This window comes from Dermacentor variabilis, chromosome 9 (genome assembly GCF_050947875.1).
Source record: "Dermacentor variabilis isolate Ectoservices chromosome 9, ASM5094787v1, whole genome shotgun sequence".
NCBI classification, from domain to species: domain Eukaryota; kingdom Metazoa; phylum Arthropoda; class Arachnida; order Ixodida; family Ixodidae; genus Dermacentor; species Dermacentor variabilis.
Window position 1 is genome coordinate 107518740 of NC_134576.1, and position 20251 is coordinate 107538990.

At 46.5% G+C, this 20251-nt stretch overlaps 1 protein-coding gene across 1 annotated transcript; it reads left to right on the forward strand.

Moving 5' to 3' along the window:
- Positions 1-3084: 3084 nt before the first annotated feature.
- Positions 3085-12583, forward strand: LOC142558124 (uncharacterized). Its single transcript, XM_075670281.1, has 6 exons — positions 3085-3305; positions 6387-6538; positions 8865-8948; positions 9559-9597; positions 11137-11187; positions 12430-12583. Exons 1-6 carry the CDS (start codon positions 3233-3235, stop codon positions 12457-12459), a joined length of 429 nt encoding a protein of 142 aa, XP_075526396.1. The 5' UTR covers positions 3085-3232; the 3' UTR covers positions 12460-12583.
- The last annotated feature ends 7668 nt before the right edge of the window (positions 12584-20251 follow it).

Sequence of the window (20251 nt, forward strand, 5' to 3'; positions counted from 1 at the left end):
GCCACGAGAGCTGCAGCAATTCAAACGAAACGCCGCGCGCCCTTCTGCTCAAAGGAGCCGTGCAGCCAGCCGGAGAGGGGAGGTTAGGCGTTAGGTAAACAACAACAACAGCAACAACAACAACAACAACAACAACAACAACAACAACAACAACAACAACAACAACAACAACAACAACAACAACAACAACAACAACAACAACAACAACACTCAGGAGGCATTCGCTTGTACGTACTGGCGAATGTTCACTCCAACAAACATCGCACGAAATAGTCTAAGACTCCCTAACAACGAAATGACCTGTATAACGAAAAAATAATTTTGCCCCTCCCCGTCCTATTCTGAGCTGTGCGGTGCATGACCTTTAGAACGAAGGTACCCGTATAACGAGTGATTTCGGAGGCCCCAAGCACTTCGTCACAAAGGCGTTGGACTGCACATATGGCCACCTAAAGCGTAACTGCTTCGATTGCGGGCTAAACTGTACATTTGTAATATATCTCGGTTGGGGCACTCATTTCCCATTTTTGCACAGGACTGATGAACCGAAAAGTTATTGGGTGTGAATTCTACCTGTTCAGCAATCTATCTGTTCAGCAAGCATCCGCAGTCTACGAGAATGACGTCGCTCACTGCGCAAGTATCACGCTCAATCACGCGGTGGTTACTCAGGAGCTGTGGCGCTTTGCTGAGCGCGATCCGTTGTCTTCTGTGTCCCAGATGCCGCTCTGTAAGGCTGAAGATTACTGTACTTACGTGTGCGCAACGGGTGATACCTACAGTGGCGTTACTTGTAAAGGACTGGTTCCTGCTCAGAAAATCTAGTTGGGATAGCCAAGGCACCTTCAGGATTTAGTAGTCTGTGTAGATCGCCTGCGTAGGGAGCGTAACAAGTTCAAAGCCTGGGTGGTCGTCAGGACAGGTTCGCCACGCCATATCATCTGATGCAACGCCGAATCGTCGGAAATCGGTCTGTTGTTTAAACACAGACCGACTTCAGTATGTTCTGAGAGCATGCGCAGTGGCCCTGTCGGTACCACGACGACAGTAGTCATCGGTGTTCTCCTTTTGTACTTAGGTTGAAGGCAACATTGAGATGGATAGCAAGGATGGTGCTACTGGGCTGATTGTGCCTGTGATATTTAGGGGAAGGGCGTGTGGTAGGTACGCTCAATCGCACTCCTGTTTTGCAATCCTTTGTTCTCCCCTCCATGCCTTTTGAACTCGAGGGGTAAGGGGGATTACCATTGGCCTTGCCCATATTATTACTCCAACGAAACGGAACACAATGGAGGTCACCCACCGGCGCCTATATGCCATGGACCTGCATATGAGATTACAACTTTAGCTGGTTATGATCGACGGGAAGAAACGTTATACTGTGTCGCCGGCGAGTAGGGGTAGTGAGTAGGAGTAAGTAATAGTAGGAGCACATGTGGTGTCGAAAAAAAACGATCAAATATCTCCTGTATGTCTGCCCCACATAGGAAGATGAGAGCAGTGCCCATCGGACAGCTTTGGGGCCCTTAGGCGGGAGGCCCTTCACAGAGGAGAAAATCTTGGGCACATGGCTTCATGCGTCTACTTTGTGTAAGGCCACAAAGGCACTGGTGCATTTCCTGAAATACCCAAGCCTGTATGACCACTTGTGTGTGACTCAGCGATGTACGCTTGTGTGTGTAACAGTGCAAACTGTGAACTTCTTTCTTCCTTCTCCTTTTTCAATTCCCTTTCCCCTTCCCCAGTGCAGGGTGGCCTACCGGGCTCCGCGTGGTTAACCTTCCTGCTTTTCCCTTATGACTTCTCTCTCTCTCTCTTCACCATTGCTGTAAAGCCCGCACATGGTACATACTAGCCGCATGTTTTGCGGCAGCCATGGCGTATTGATACTATGCGTGAAGCCCGTTTATTTCTTTCGTTACAGCTACTTTCTCCTGATATCTGTTTGCTGAAAATAAAGGTATATGCAGCAGTCACCTCCTCGCCACTGCGCATAGTACTACAGACAGATATTACTGCGACAAAAAGGACAAACTACGTATGACATTGCAACGTGCACGTGTATCGAAAGGGCTTGATCGCTCACAACAGATGGAAGAGCTCGTTCATTGCTGCACTTTATTTCTCACTTTCCAAGTTCCATAAAGCCTGCAGGTGCCGTCGCTGCTGTTCCACGACGCGAACTTATGCGGCACCCTGCGAGGGGCTCCACAGAATTCGTTTAGAATATTAGAAAGAGACCTAAAATTGAAGAGACCTGAACGATAAGCATGGAAACGAAGAGTATCGTATAGCAGTGGCAACCGTAGGGCACACGTGTCTCGAGAAATGAATTCTTCCTAGAAGCTCGTGGGACCAGCTCGGAAATCACAGCCATTTATCATTAGCCACAAAGGGTTAAGCAGCACCTATAGAGAAGCGGAATGACTAGTGAACAAGGCTCTTGGCGAAGTCGCAAGAATAAAAAAAGAACGCAGATAAAATGTGGAAACATTGCGCCGGCTGTTACAACTTGGTACTCGTTGAGACACGCACAAGGAAGCGCATTTCGCGGGCCCTTTCCATCCGCGCCAAACCATGCGTGGCGAAGAGCCACTCGTTCGGTCTAAAGCAAACCGCGGAGAGCGCGGTCTGGTCTCCTCTCGTGGAAGCCATTAACGGTGGTTTGGGACACCATTATTCAAATTCGCCCCGATACGGTCCTTCTGTCACCACGGTCACCGAATTCCGCTTTCCATTTCCTTCTACGGACGCTGCGCGCCAGCTTGCCGGCACGGAACCCCCCTATGTGATTCAGCCTCCGCTCGTGCCTTTAGCCTTGCGCGGTCAGGCAGCTGCTATAAGGCTCCAAGCATGAAACCATTTGTTTCACCACCTTGCACACTCGGGCTTGTGGTAGACAAGGATAGGAAAAAATAGAAAACGAAACGAAGAAAAAGGAGCAGCGACTGTTTGCGCTCCGCCTGGTGACACAATCTTTACGGTGTCGAGATTCGGCGTTACGGAAGTTTTATACCTCTTTCTTCTTTTGTCATGGAGATGAAGCTGGATCGGCGGCTTTCCTGTAATTTGGTATAAAAAGCAGGTGAAAACGCACACGATAGGCCACAGGGACGGACACTGCTGCGTATGTGTGGTCTTGCCCAATAAACGCCAATCGCAGTCGTTCTACTTCTCGCCTCTGTGAACCGAGAGCCGTTGTCACTGAGGATAAAGTGTCTACTTTGCCACAATGAACATGAGGATTCAAGTTGTGACCACCGTCGTGGTGCTGTGCTTCGCCTCGGCGCTGGTGGACGCGAACGGTGAGTCTGCTGCGCCCATTTGAGCAGTTTAGGATTCACTGCGGAGTGCCGCATGTATGTCCCAGTATACTGCTGTCACAGAACACGTGCACTATGCACAGTATACGCATACATACATTTGCAGTATGCCTTCGTGCAAACCGAAGTGCCCGCAGGAAGAGCCACAATGGCCGCAATCCCCTGACGTATGTTGCGTTGTAGAAGTATGCGCCTTTGGATGGGTTGTTCCTAACTCCTGCACCTGTCGCTCCAAACAACGACAAGCTGCGCATGTCACAAACAACACGTATTAACAGTTTGCGTACTTAGAGTTGAACTGCAATCGAAGGAACAAAATGGCAACAATTACTGAGCAATGGCATATGGGCATTCAGGGAAGATAAATTTTGAGCATGGCTCGTTAGCATTTGCTCGGCAGTGTGACCAGACTCGCTAGCTTCGGCGAAGGGATACGTGAAATAGAAATTTTTATAGCGTAGTCATTTGCTCTGTTCTCCAGACCGTGGCTAATTTTCTAACTTGCTACTAATCATTCGTAATAATAAATGCGCCAGATGCAGAAACGACATTGTTCAAAAAACAAAAAAAAACGATTATTAAATGCCACAGATGGGGAGAATGACAAGTTAGAGTAACTGCCACAATTTGTCGTTATCGCAGCTTTTAGTTCCATAGCTGCAAAATTCAAGTTACTAAGAACCTAACGATTCATGTCATAAGAGTTTACTACCTCTCGTAAAGAGCAGCACGACCATCTCTCAAAACAGCGCAGCGTCTAATGACCAGAAAAGCGGTACTGTCATTCTTTGGGCATAATGTTGTCCTGTCTAACTTTATTCAGTTGCACTGCAGTGAAAGCGTGGTAATCTGTGAAATGTGTACTTGTGGCCAATGTCGTGAAAACGAACGTGTGAGATAAGTGGAGTGGATGACAAGCTATATGGTTCGTCTTTCAACAGCTTGTGAGCGAGAAATAATTTTCTGGTCGACTCGTTCATTTGCGTGCCACATCGCTGTCTAAATGACACTGAACTAGCGAAGAGAATGGCCAGATAGATTATCAACTATGATCGAACAAGGGAATTTGTAGTCGTCATGGTGACATTTGCGCTTCCCCACGTCCAACTCCGTTCCCTCCCTATCACAACTAAGATACTGCCCGTTTCTGAACATTCCAACTTACCTTGTTTTGCTACTGGCACAGCTTATTCTCCTACCTCGTTTGTGGATGGGGAGAGTGAGCTACGCGAACGATGGCAAAGAAAGCAGTTTTTTCCCTGCAAAAAACAAGTCTCCTTGTCGAAACGCTGACTCCAGCGAGATTCCTTGTTCGAGCCCATTCATCCGTTGAAGCCTCCGTCTTCGCGTCTTACTTTATCATGCTCAGCAGCATATCAACATTGCAAAATTCAAAGCAGCTGGCCATTAGTGCTTCTGTAGCTACAGATGACTCCGTAGCTGCGTTGGCTGTGATACGACCCGAATTGGTAGCGCGAATACGTCTCGACGACTTCAACAATGACATCGTTCACTGATAAGTAAGGCCCATCGTGTGGCGAGGGCACTACGACACCATGGCAACAGTGTAGAGTACGTGATTTGGAATCGTATCTGTCACGGAAAGCACATAAACGCCGTAACATGCATGTCAAATTGTCATCATATTTAGTATTTCTCATGAGCCGAGATCCCGGAGTCACAGATTGAGCTGGGGATCACACTTATTTGGGTTTACCAGAACCCCATTGAAAAACTCATCAGGTCCACTTTGTTTTATAGGAACTGGGCACTATACGTGTCATTTTCTTTTTCCTTCAGGAATAGCCAGAATAAAAGGAACCACTTGAGTGAGGGAATTCACGAGTGAGGGAAAACCTCGGCTAAACGATGACTGAAACCTCGCAGTCTTTCCATGCTTTGTAACATTGCTGATATCCATAACTTTGCTCAGCCTCCTATTACGCGATGTCCACCTGACGCTAACGCAAATCTTGCAGCAGAGCAACGTAACTATGCCGAGGGTCCGTGACTGGAGCCCAACGCAGATTTGACAGTGATGTGGAAGATGCCACGCGTCTACCGGTGCCTATAGTTGTGTGACAGGGTTCCATGTTTCGATGGTACACGCAACCGGTTATAAGGGGTGCTTTTGAATTATCGCTTACGCGCACCAAGCCTGAAACCGTGTACCCGATGACACGAGTGCTTTCGTATTTCGTCTCCAAGGACACACTGCGTAATGCAGGACCCGGCTGCTTCAGTTACCGAGCACATTTAGACTTCACACAGATAAGGAAAAACAACGTCGTGGGCAACTAGAAGCCAACGAGTAATGTGCAGAACAGATGCGATGAACACTATATATGTCAGGGCATGACATCAAAGCAAGCTCAGCAGGAATAGGGAAGTCACCTATCGTACTACATTAACTAGATCGCGAGGGTTATCATCCGAAGGACGCTCACCGGCTATGAGAAACACCCAAATGGGGATCCGGATTGATACGCTATATAAGTGCACACATACCACTAGGTACAATCTCATATAAATCACGAGAAAGAAAAAAGCGGCAGGACATCTCTAAGTAACCATACTGCTGACGCTTTTTTTTTTCCAAGTATACAAGAAAAATACGCTCAGCAGAACCGAATATTGGCCGAATCGGTAAGCGATAACTCGCAGATATTGCATACATCAAGGCTACACCCCCGTCACGCGGGGTACTTTCGATCGAACAAGCGATGAAAGTGGCTAATCGGTGGCAGCTCATACTTTCTCCTTGCACTATATTCGTATACCACTCACTATGCGCATCACTCATTTGTCCGTGTTTTCCAGTCCATGTGTTTTTTTTGCACACAGCGCAACAAGAGCGTATGCATGTGCATTAGATCGCATTCGAGCGTACGCACTTTAGATCGAGATCGAGCCCGATCGGGACCGATCGCGATCGACAGTGTGGCGCGTGACAACTTTATTACTTGCGTTTCTGTGTTCGCCTCATTCTGTCTGCAGTTTTAGTTTGTTTTTCGAAGAATAAACGGGTGCACAGAGTGTGCTAAACATTATTCTCGGCTCTAGCTGCGGTGGAGGCCGTCCTCGAGCAACTAAAGTCCCTCGTGCAAGACTTCGTACCTGACAAGGCTATGGCGCAGCAGTACATAGACAAGATCGACAGCGCGCGTGAGTGCCTCTCCATCGCCAAGGGTATAAACCCGGACGTCATTAAGCAAGTAAGTACCTGCGATTATCTCGCAAACACGCAAGAAAAACGGCAACACGAGCCTCGAGGGGCGCTCCTGAGGGAGTCCATTCAAGAACGTTGACAATTCTTGGCATGCACGTGTACATTTATTTTTTTTTAAAGCTGGTGTTAATCTACCTTCTCGTTTTTTTATTGCTCTATGCACATTTGTCAAAACAGAGAATATTGTTTGATAGATAGAAATTACGATTGATGTCCATATCCAGAGGATAGATGAAATCTTAAGTGCTAATAATTAAATGACAATTTCACAAACTAAAACAATAAGCGAAGGAAAAGATAACACGGGGGTTGGTCCCCATCTGCAGCAAGTTATCTTTCCGTTATATTTCATTTCCTTTTACCTAATTATTTGCATATGGAAATTAAACAGAACAAATAATTTTCCCTATGCTTTATTTGGCTTCATTTTGTGACGCTTCTTATTGTTGTGAGTAAAAAAAAAATCAAGCCCTTCCGATCTCATGTTTTTCTGTTTCATATATACATAGTAAAGCGGACTACTCAACGACGACCTCCTAGATGAATGTAGATCATCATCGTGATTCGTGGCGTAACACTTGAAAATATTTTGTCGGTGAGTTCAAAGGAGTGTTATTGATTTCATAAATGCAGTTTCAGCTCTTACTGCACAACCAGAGCTATTATTTGTTAAGCAACATCAGAAGAACTACGACCGTCCAGCGATTAAACACTGCAGGTCCTGTGCCGATGCGTTCTTGACAAATTCCTCGATATGGCCACTTCGAGAGTTTCTAAACTGCAATATTTTTCGAACATAATATGAATATTCGTAGAATAAGGGCATGAAATATCGAACCATGAACTGGTCAGTATTCTTGTATTCTAGAAACACAGAAATAGACAGGAAGACGAATGATCGCAACAAAACGCGGTTTGTTTTTCCTCCGATTACCAGGCAATGCCTTCTGAAAATCACATCGCCTGGGCAGATTGCAAATTAGCAGAACGCGACAGGCCACCCAAAATTCAGTAGTGTTTACAACGGTCTTTCGAAGTGGCCAGTGGACAGAGAAAGAGCGAGTAAACTTTATAGAATAAAGCACCCCAGCTGCAGGTAGCTCTTCCGCTGTGCAGTGGGTGGTGCCCTTAGTCCAGCAGTCCAGCGGCCTTAGCTGCCCTTCTCGCTCGGTTGACCAGGTTAACTTGGTCCGTCGAGTCGGAGCTGGACAGCGCTGCCTCCCATTGCCGTGTTGTGGGGTGTGTCATGGGTGTGAGCTGGTATGTGCTTGCGCGAGCCCACACCTTGTGTTAAAACGTCGCGACTTGATCGCAAAGGCGGCATTTACAGGAATACATGTCAGGCCGTATGGCGTGGTAGAGACATAAATGTGGATATGTGCTTGCTTGAAGTTTTCGCCATGCTACGGCTTCCTCTCGCCAGTGGACAATCATGCTTACTACTTCATCAAAGACAGTAAATGTCAGATAATCATGGTAAACTTGTGTTAAATTGTAATTAAATATTCCATGGAAATGAATACCACATTCTCGAATCGAGCACAGTGATTTGCGAGAGTACTCGATTCGTATACAAAATTTCGAATGTCAGGACTCTCCTGTCGTCTTGTTTTCAAGTTTGTTCTTTCACTTATCCTATCAGTACCTACATGAAATTATCTTATCTTCACGTTTTCATAACTGCAATAGATTAAGTCATGCATTTATTCATAACTGTGCCATCCCACTACGGATAATGAAGTATAGTTATGCTTGACTATTAAAGGTAGGAAATCACAGAAGACGCATACTGCTGAAAAGTTAAAGCGCGGATTCAGCTTCAAGAACGCGCCTTTAGGAAGCCGCTCCGGAGGTCGGTACAATAATTCGGGAATGGAGAATAGTGCTTGCCTAAGCTCGTTGGATGCACAATACACGAAAAGGTTTCCCGAAGAAAGTACTGACATGGACAGCATGGGAGAAGGCAAGCTACACACCGCTGGAATTTGGGGCGCCTAGCCGCCACTGGAAGTACGATTCTACATTGCGCACGTACAGACTAATTCCTCAACTGAAATGATGAAGAGTGCGAACATTGTTTTTTTTTTTGCCTGCTCCCTTTCCCTGTCTTTCATAGAGTCATTCACTGCAGCCCGATAGGAGCTCTTGTAGTTAACCTTGCAAAATCGCTCATGGCTTGTCAACGTCTCCAACTCCCAAATTAGAGACCCTTGATAGACCACTGCAAAGTGCCGCGTACACTGTTGCCCTCCGCTTACTGGACGTTCATTATCGTACTCAGTGCAGTTGGTACCGACTTCTCTTATCTACAGTTTGCTGATGGCATCATTCCGACGGTCATGGAATGCGGCGGCAAGCACATGGGCATCGCCGATGCTGCAGAAAAAGAGGCGGCTGTGAGTGAACTATCGCTGCTTCTAACCTTTATTCTTTCAGCTCAGATAACCAATCGCAATTTAAAAAAAGAAGAGAGAACTATGACTGGATAGAAAGGCGCTGGAATCTTTGCTACACACAGATGATGCTTAATGATAGTGCCACATTTTGTTACGTATTCAGTTAAGTCCTTTTTATTTTGCGTGCGTGGACTTGGGAGAGCGTTAAAAAGTGTCTGGTACAACTTCGTATCAGATTTGTTTTAATTTTGGCAACTTCATATGGAATGCAGCAAAATTGCCCTGTTTGAAGTATACGCAACATTCAAGACGCACACGGGGCATGAAATGGTTGTCACGTCTTGTCTCAGAAAAAAGAGATTGCTGCTACTGAAAAAATTAAGTGAAGACATTGCTGTAATATTGCCTGTACAATGGAGCACTTCTTTGGGGTTATTCCTTATCGCTGAACGAATGTATTCGGGTCAAAGGATCGGGATCCTTGTATAAACGTAACGGAAGCCAACTGAAACAAGGACTCGATCGATAACGTAACTGGTAGAGCAGCCCAAGGTACCAATAATTATCATTGGATTGAACTGCTCACGGTGAATACTTAAATACCTTTCAGATGAAGAGCTGCTTCCAGGAGAAGGCGGACAAATTTAAGGCAAGTTCCACATCCTTAGTTTACCGCAGCATCAGGCAGATGATGCCGTGCTACAATATTTGTGAAACTTGAACTTGCCGTTGGATTTGTCAGCTTCCGTCACCTTCACATCTCACGCCAACGGTTTGCTAGAAATATACTCGCCTAGCTTTTCAGTAATTATTTTCAAAAATGGGCAAGACACGGCACGCGTGGACTGACACAATGATTAGCGCGTCCATTGTGTGCGAATCTGTCACTGTGAGATTTATATGATCAGCATGTTTTTCACAACGAGTTCTATTGCAAGAAAATAGCTGCAGCCTGATAGTCTTCAGAAAGGCAGATTGGTTAGAATCTGCCCGATTCTTGCATGCAGTTGCGGCGAATTTTTTTAAATATATACTCCAAACTATTCACGAAGTCGAGGGATCAAACCTATAGGCCACGACAGCCACATCGTGAAGGGGGGGGGGGCGAAATGCAAAAAAAAAAAAAAACCCCAGTGTATCTTGAATTGCGTGAACGTTAAAGAACTCCAGGTAGACAGAATTATTCGGCAGTCCCCCACTATGGCGTGCCTTATAGTTATATCGTGCTTTTTTGTCACGTAAAACTGCAGAATTGCATCGATTAAGTTATGTGCGCTGAAAACTCGGGAATTCGATAATAATTAAGCTGATCACATGTAGAATGCCAGGAAGCTACGGCAACAATTTCAGTTTACATATATACACGTTAAATACTCGTACAGTAGGAACCACCGCCTGACACTAAAAAAGCCACCCAGCCGGGCTTCGCCCCTACCCGCAAGTGTAAGGCTGCACACAGTGCTTGGCAAAAAGTTTCCTTGTCGATTTGTTGCAGCAGGTGCTGAAATGAGCCGACGGTATCACTCGTGAGCTATTGCGTCTCACACACCTATGAGCTCAGTCATGCTTGACTGCGAGATGACAGGTGTTGCGCGCCCCGAATTCCCCACTTCAACCTCTAGTATGGCCGTCCGCAGTGTTTTACACGCTAACTTCGAAGAAATATCGCGCACTTCATAAAGAATGCTTATGAAATCTTTAAGGATTGTTGAGAGCATATGTACGGAGCGAAGATTGAAACATTGCAACGCAATATGGAATATTTCGTTAGGGCGGCGGCTCGTCCGTATCTTACTTAAGCTAAGGACGCACTCGGAAAGAACGAATGAGCCCTTGTTCAAACAAAAAGGCGTGGAAGCTAGGCCGCTTCACGGTGAGAAAACTACGTCACAAAACTGGCTCTGTATTTATTCAGTGATAGCATATTCACGAGTATTCACTCGTAGTCCGTGCGATTCATGAATGTAGATCTTGTTCATCTGAGTCGGCTTCGATCGAAACGACAAAAAAAAGAAAGTGTCGCGAACACTTGCAGAAAAAGATGAGCCTTCCAGCTTCAATAGTAGAAAGAAAGAAAAAAAATGAAGAAATTGGGAAACACACTTATGTTCAGCGGTGAAGCGTGCGTCGGCACCAAGTAGTGTTAACGAAATTAATGTGTGTTCCATTTTATCGGTTCCCACCTCAGGCGTCCAGCGGAATGTCACCCGACGACATCAAGATGTTCGACGATACCGGAGTGAGTAATCCTGGTTATTTGCAGCGCGTCACCGGTTGCTCCGCTGTTTCGCCACGCACTTAAAATGTACTTACACCCTTAAAAGTAAACCAAGGCGTAACTGTATCTGTAACACACACACACACCCTTAAACCGAAAAAGACGGCAAGGGTCTGAGTTATAGCCACGTTTACACCGTTATTAACTTTAAGGGTGTCAATTATTTCACACTGTGATCGGATTTTATGTACAGGCTATTAGAGAAAGTGCTGCGCACCTCACTATAGGGCTGAGAGCCTCGTTGTTTTCGACGGCAGACAGCCTTCATGCATGCCTTGTTAATCGTGTTTCTCGACGCTGCGAAGAAGCGACGCCTAACTTTCGGAAGCTATGCGCCCATTGGAGGACAGACCACTCGTATAATAACAAATAGATTGGGATCCCAGTACCGAGCTTCCGCATGAGGAGGAGCTAATAAAGCCGTGATATGGGTCTTCGAAATGGCTGCTGGATTGTGTAACCGCCTTAGAATGCACTGTATGGGCTGTGCGTCGGTTCTTGTGACTTTCCCTAGTTTCTTTTACTGTTCTTTTCTCAAGAGCTTCCCTGCATCAGGGTGTGTTAGGAAACCGATCGTAACATGACCTTTTGTTTATCTGCTTCTCTTTTGTATCGAAGACTTGGTGGGTAGGTTAAAATCGTCAGAATCACGGAAAGGCGCTCCACATCTCCTCCGCTGAGGCTGAAATATGCGATGACCCTCTACGCGATGGGTGAGCCTCAACAGCGTTCCGATGCTGAGCACGAAGTAGCGGGTTTACTATGCAAGTTCGCCGCGGAGGCCGCATTACGATGGGACGGGGAATGCGAAAAAAAAAATAAAAAAGTGAGAGAGCAGTAGTGCTTTGCGCTTCGCGAGTACGTTAAATGTGGACACCTCCACTACGACGTCTCTCATAAGCCACTGCATAGCTTCGGTAATCAGAAAATTCACAATGAACTTAATTTTTAAACATGCACAAAGTGTCGACAAAAGTAAAAAAGAAAACGAACTAGGTGCTGGCACTCTTAGGTAGAAATATCCAACGCCAGATACTTCGTTTGTTGTAGGCGTGAGCCAAATAAACCTTTGCGAAGCTATATTCTACCAAAAAGCCTATCCCTATGTGGAATGCAGCTGCTTGCAGAATTTGTAAGTCGTGTCATCATGCTACAATGTCCTCGTGATTTTGAGCTCAAACAAATGCTTGTTTCGTTTTCCAGGCCTGCATCCAACAAAAAGTGCAAGGATGAGCTGGGTAGGCCGAGCAGCTGTGAAGCACGGTAGATTCCTGCCTAAACGAGCCGTATGCAGCAGCGCTTCGACTTAGAGGGCATCTGTACTAGGAGCAAATAAAACGTTGATTAAACCAGTTCAGTTTTGCCACACGATGATGCATTCACTATGTACCAGATATTTTTTCTCTTAGACTAAACGGAATTTTGCAAGGATGCATGCGGCAGATTCTAATCCTTCAGTGGATGGTTCGAATAGGCAGACATGACCTGCACAATGAATCGAAATACTTGACAGATTTTAATCGAACACAGAAATACTCAAATTTACGTATTGTAGATCTTGAAGGTATATAGACTCGGGAGGAGTTCACATGATGACGTCGGTTTTGCGATATGCGCCGCCAGCGATGCGGTAAAAGATACTGTTGTTCCACTTACTTTTTAAACAAAACGCCGCTTTGTGCATTGAGGCATGAAAGGGGCGGAACGCCAATTAATTTCGTGATCCGCTTTGAGAATCAATGTCTCGAAAGTGCTGTCAACCTCAGAATTCGTTCCAAGTGGATACACCTTGCGAACTCGCTGGCTACGATTGCAATCTGATTTCATAATACATTGTTACGGGTAAATGACTGATATGCTGTCCTAAAAAATTTTCAGTAGCTCGCTGTGAAATTGCAAATTTGTGAACGGGCGCTACTCTTAATCTGTAGAAAAGTTACCGTCCTTAATATGTAAAGTATTAAAATTTGTTCGAAAACCATTCGGAAAGCATTTAATGCGGCGGCAGCGTAACTAAATTCGCATTTAATTTGGTGACATTCTTATTTGATTGTCACTGGATTTGGTTTCATATGTCAAGTACAACCTCACAACTTTAAATGTAAGCCGCCAGCTAGATTGCTTCCACTTCTGCTGCGCAAAATTTTTTGCCCTTAGAGTTGTAAATGCATCGATCAATTACATCGCGTCATGAACTAAGGAACAGCCAGTTTTGAGAGAAGCGACGAAAAAGTCCACTCGCATTATTCCTCCAAGCTTACTAACGTTGTTCGCGAAAATTTCAGCGCTCGAATTAGATCAAAACTGTTATTCGTACCTGCATCACTAAGTCTGAGTGCAATTTGAAGCATAGCAGTCACGATGGGTAAATTAGGCTCTCCACCCCCCCCCCCCCCCCCCCAGTGGCACCATTCATTCATTCCTAGAATAAGCAAGAACTAAGAAGCATTGAACAGAATCTCACTAGGAATCTCCATCAGAAAGTTACTGCGATGATGTGCAGAGGTCGGGTAGCAACTGCGCAGGGAAGCGGGCACGGCGTGCTTGCGGACCAGCGTACAGTGTCGAGGGACACCGGGTCCGCCATCAGTAATCACCTCTATTTAAGTAAATGCTTGCTCGAAGTTCAGCGCTTCGCCTTTTGTCATATCGGCTACTCTGTATTTGTATTCCTTGCGGGCAGCTCTGCAAACGCGCAGTACCGAAATGCCCGAACCTCCATTACCTTTCCAGGTGCCACGAGTTGCCGCTAATCTCGAGAAAATCTGGATGCAAAACGGGGCACGTCTAGTCGCCGCTCTGGTCACAAATAAATAGGGCTCATGAGTAGCTACGAATGTTATTTAAAGCGCACGTTAGCATGCGCCGCCGCAGAGGCGCGGGCACTACAATTTGAACACCACAATCACGGTTTTGACATTCCTTAGACGATACAAAGGACGGCGTAGACAACGTCAGAGACGGTAGTCAGAATGGCACGTTGTAAAAAACGGTAAAACATTGTCCCCATCATAGTAATATTCGCTCCTATGACAAACGTTAATGCCATTCAAATATTTCGGAAATACAAGCACCGAAACAGTCACTCTGTCGAGGCCAGCAGGAACCAGGAGCACGGCGAGTTCTTCTTCGGAAAAATTTTGTTTTCCTTTTTCCATCGTCCGCGCGGGTTGAAAACCCGGAACACACACATACTCCCTGCAAAAAACACCGTGCGTTTTCAGCAGCCAAACCAAAAAAAAAAAAAAAAGGTCGGGACGGCGACACACATAACCGCAGTGGCCGCGAGAACCAATGTGAACTTGTGGCCAGACGAGTTTGAGTAAAGCGCTAAAACCAAACCATTCTTTGTATTTTACTCAGCTGAATGCGCGAGGAAGCACTGCAACATCTATATCCGCATTACTCAGCCGCAAAAGATAATTTTTTTTTACGATTTAACCGATCGTACACGTAAATTATTTACATATCCTCGACACCAGACGACATACTTGACCCGAAAAGTGTTAATTCGAAAGTGATCCTTAAGTGTCGTTTTTGAAGTACTCTCCTAAAACTTATTGACGCCCTACTTAAGTTCCGTTTGTGAATACGAGCCTTAGACACTCATTAGTGCGCTGTGATCTTCTTGTTCTTTTATTAGATCAGCACATCTCGCGTACATTCATGAGCCGCTAGTGGATATTCTAAATTATATTTCTGACAACAATTCATGCTCAATGAGAAGGTTAGTTTCGCACAAAAAGCAAGAAAAGTGTGTATGAATGGTATTTTTTGTTTTGGCTTGCAGCACAGTTTATTATACACTTTCTTCTGTTCCGAGATGGATTTACTGCCTATTTTGTAGAAAGAGCTCAGGTAATTCGGATGGATGTATGACACCTTAACTTCACACGATAGATTATTCACGTGATGATTGAGTACGGGCTTTAAAGTCTAGATTATAATGCGATTTAGGCCAGTGCTTGACTTGTACCACACAAAATGACGGCAATAGGCGCACGATACGAATCCTACGCTGCATTGCGCGGCAATGTGAACAAATATGTTAATGTAGTCGCCCTCTCTGGGGTGATTCAAAGCCTTGTTGAGCAGGTGGCTCTTAATCCTGAGCGCTGGCAGGGAAACAACGTCGGTTGCGTTATCACCACGTGTCGGTCCCAATTTTATGGCGGGGCACAAAAAAAAAAAGAAAGAAAGCGCGCTTTCATTACTTCAAACGTAGCCAAATCTAGCGCAAGTAAATGTACATGTATAGCGTGACTGTGCATGCTGGATGGGGTACTTTTTTCGTGCTGTTTGAGACGATGGCGAATACGTGTACGTTTGAACTTGGCGGCACCAGTAAAAAGCTGATGTTCCGGTTGTACAGGGTGGTCCTATTATTTGATTGACAAAAACTATTTATCGACGTTATTGCTGAAGGCTGGCTGCACACAGGGCAACGTGCCTTTATTTGATGTTTTCCAAAATAGATTTGATGTGTCTGTACTGCAGAAAATTCCACGCAAGAAAAAAAAAAGCTACTTGGTGATCAAATCGGATTGGACGGACTGACCGAAAGAAACGACGAGTGGCTATCATGATGAAAAGAAAGAGAAAAATTATGCCACGTACGGTCTGCCTCTTTATCGCACACACGCATGAACAGGTAAGCAAACAGAAACACACACAATTGTACGCACGCCCGTACGCTCACAAGCAATCAACCACGTTCGCACACATACACATGCACACACGCATGCACGCAAAAATTGTACGCACGCGTGTACACATTCGCACGCACGTACATGGGCAGGCGCACGCACACCAACACACTTACGACGCACCCGCTAATGCGCAAGCGTACATGTACACGCAAATCCAAATAAGCAGAAATACGCAAGCCCACAGAACCGCGTCAGCACATGCGTTCATACGCATACCACTTTTTCTCCTTCCCTACTAAATAGCTCTCAACAGCTGCGTGTGCAAAATGAGTGACTGTCGTTCTGTCATAACCATCCCAACGCCAGCAGTAATTAATCAGTATCCGGTTTAAATTCTCTTCAATTAAATGTACTGTCTGCTAGAATGCTGGAAAACTATGTGCTTCCGTCGCGTGATTTCCTCGCCAATCCTTGGCCAAAACAGCACTTAAACGCAGAATAAATGTTACGGTCAAGTGCTGTAGATACATATGTTGTTAGAAGAACGTGCGCTCTCCGCGCTTTTAGTGGGAACTTGTTGACGCTCCGCCGACATTTTCAGGTGTAATTTCTCAAAGAATTGTGACCATTCTGATAGCCTTGTGCATTGCCGTGATGTCCCACATAAAATCGGAGGGGCAATGTCCAACATTCTTGGACATAATCTTGAATGGCCGAATTTAAAGCGTACCGCCCGAGCGCTTGACTACGACAAATCGAATATTGTGACGTATAGTGACGGTGAAGGAGGCAGCAAAACTGTGATTGGCGAAACCAACGTTTTATTGGGCGAACTTGTGCCCTCACTAGCAGGCTACACTCAAAGAACAACGATAGCGGCGAACACAGTAGGCAATCGTCGAAAATCTGATCGGCGGGTCAAGCGCGTCGGCTTTTATGCATCGCTCATCGAAGGTTCCGGAATGATTGCTGGTGTCCGCGTGTCTTCCGGAAAGTTCTACACCATTCGCATGGTGCGATGAAATCAGATTACACTAGGTTTGGTGACAGACAGCGGATAGAAACATCGATAACTTTCGAGAAACTTCCGATACATGCAGGTGAGTCCTCTGCTGTGCGATAACATTGGTTAAGCGGTGAAACGTAGTAACGCGATGAAGATAAACAACTACACCATGTCAACACCCTCCTCTTAAAAAACTTCGTCCCGATGGTACAAACACAGGAGAACAAAACGCAAAAGGTCACTTATTAAACAAAAGTAAGAAAACAACAAAGAAAGTCTAAAGTAACATAGTCTATAAAAAGAAAGTCCAGAGTTCAGCTATGCGAAGTCCCAAATTTCGTTAGCTCTGGTAGGACGGCTTAAATCGCTCAACATGGACTATTTCAGGTCGTGAGCGGCGCTGCTGTGACAGCGGAATCCCGTCTGGTACGACCTCATAGTCGAGGGCGCCAATGCGTCGGATGATTTTGTAGCGTCCGAAATAGCGGCGTGAAAGCTTCTGGTTAAGTCCTCGTCGGCGTATCGGTGTCCAAACCCTAACACGGTCACCGGGCTGGTACTTGACGTAGCGTCATCGAAGGTCACTGTGTCGGCTGTCGGTCCTCTGCTGATTCTGGATTCACAGGCGGACGAGCTCTCGGACGTCTTCGGCGCGCTGGAGATATGTGGCAACATCAAGAACATCGAGATCATCGTCGGGTTCCTGCCGTAAACCAGCTTGAACGGCGTGATCTGTACTATTTCTTGCATCGCCGTGTTGTATGCGAAGGTTACGTACGACAGGACGGCATCCCAGGTCTTGTTTTCGACGTGGACGTACATTGCTAGCATGTCGGCGAGGGTCTTATCCAGGCGCTCCGTAAGACCACTCTTCTGAGGGGAGGAGGCAGTTGTCCTCCTGTGGCTTGCCTGGCTGTATTGCACAATGGCTTGGGTGAACTCCGCCGTAAAAGCCGTTCCTCTGTCGGTGATGGGGACTTCTGGCGCGCCATGCCGCAGCAGGATGTTCCCGACGAAGAATGTCGCCACTTCTGCTGCGTTACCTTTCGGCAGAGCTTTCGTTTCAGCGATGTGGGTGAGGAGGTCCGTCGCCACGACGATCCACTTATTCCCGTTTGTTGACGTCGGAAAGGGTTCCAACAAGTCAATCCCGATCTGCTGAAATGGTCGGCAAGGAGGCTTGATCGGCTGTAGTAATGCCGCTGGCATTGTCGGTGGTGTCTTGTGTAGCTGACAGTCTCGGCATGTCTTCACGTAATGGGCAACGTCGGCGATCAGGCGCGGCCAGTAATACCTTTCCTGTATCCTCGATAGCATCCGGGAGAATCCGAGGTGCCCAGCGGTCGGATCGTCATGCAAGGCGTGCAGTAGTTCTGGACGCAGCGCTCAGGGAACTACAAGAATGTAGTTGGCGTGGACTGGTGAGACGTTCTTTACTAGTAGGTTGTTTTGAAGCGAGAATGAAGACAATCCTCGCTTAAATGGCCTAGAGCCAACGTCGGTGTCCCTTTCCAAATACTCAACGAAGCTTTTTAGCTCCATGTCTGCTCGTTGCTGTTGAGCGAAGTCTTCCGCGCTTATTATTCCAAGGAAGGCGTCGTCATCCACATCATTCTGCGGTAGCGGGTCATTGGGGGCGCGTGATAGGCAATCGGCATCGGAGTGTTTTCGTCCGTCCACCGCACCAGCCGTCCCGAAGGGTCCTTTAAGTTCGCTAGCCAAGACAACGCATGATGGTCGCTGATGACTTTGAATGACCTGCCATATAGGTAAGGGCGGAATTTCGCTGTACCCCAAATAGTGGCGTGCCATTCCTTTTCGGTTGTAGAATAATCGCCGTCCGCTTTTGAACCGGCTAGCGTGAGCTATCACCCGCTCAAGTCCGTATTTCGTGCGGAATAGCACAACATAAAGGCCTAGGCTACTGGCATCAGTGTGGATTTCTGTATTGGCGTCCTCGTCGAAGTGCGCAAGTACTGAAGCCGACTGCATTCGTCGCTTGAGCTCTTCAAATGCGTCGGCCTGCGGCGTTTCCCAATTGAACTCGACATCACATTTAGTTAGATGTTTCAGCTGCTGAGCGATGCGGTGAAAAGTCTTTGACACATGCCAAAGAATCGACGCACTGCCTTCTTGTCGATGGGCTGCGGGAACATTGCGATGGCAGCTGTCTTCTGCGGGTCGCGGCGGACTCCAGATTTGCTGATGACGTGGCCTAGGAAAAGAAGCTCATCGCAAGCGAAGCGGGAATTTTCCGGCTTCAAAGTGAGCCCTGATGTTTTGATGGCCTGTAGCACTGTCGCAAGCCTCCTGAGGTGATTGTCGAAATTTCCGGCGAAGACGTTGACCTCATCCAAGGAAACAAGACAGGTTAGCCATTTCAATCTTGCTAAAAACGGTGTCCATCACGCGCTGGAACGTTGCAGGCGCCGAGCACATTCCGAATGGCATAACCTTGAACTCATAGAGGCTGTCTGGCGTGATGAACGCGGTCTTTTCGTGATCTCTCTGGTCGACTTCTATTTGCCAGTAGCCAGACTTGAGGTCCATCAACGAGAAATATTTAGCATTGCAGATCCGATCCAATGCGTCATCTATCCGTGCGAGGGGGTATGCGTCTTTCATGATCTTGTTCAGTTGATGATAATCGACGTAGAAGCGTAGGGTTGCGCCGTTTTTCTCCACCAAGACTACAACAGACGCCCACGGGCCTTTCGACGGCTGGATGATGTCATGGTGCAGCATTTTGCCGACGTTTTGCCTAATAGCCTCACGTTCTCACGTCTAAACTCAGTAAGGGCTCTGGTGAAGTGGTCGAGCGCACTCTTCAGCTAATTGCGATGCTTTGCGACAGGTGCTTGTCGAATCCTCGATGACGTCGAAAAGCAATTTTTGTATCGCTGGAGAAGACTTCTGAGCTATTGCTGCTTATTCATGGTAAGATTTGAATTTATGTCGAAGTCTGGTTCGGGAACTATGGTCGTCGGAGTTCATGCGGCAGAATCCGAGAGGGCAAACGCATTGCTGGTTTTCACAATTTCCTCAATGTACGCGATCATCGTGGCCTTGTTAATGTAGTTAAACACCTGGCTGAAGCTTGTCAGCATCACTTTCGCGTTCCGTCCGTGCAGTCGAGCGATATATCTCGCACCACGAATTTCACGGTTGAGCAATAGACATTGATCGCCCTGGATGACGCTTTCTAGCTTTGAGGGTGTTTCGGTGCCAACGGTAATAACAATGCTGGAGCGAGGGAGGAACTTCACTTGATCTTCGAGCACACTCAAGGTGCGATGACTACGACAGCTCTCCGGCGGTATCGCTTGATCTTCCGACTGCGTCATCGACTTCGACTTCAGGTCGATGATTG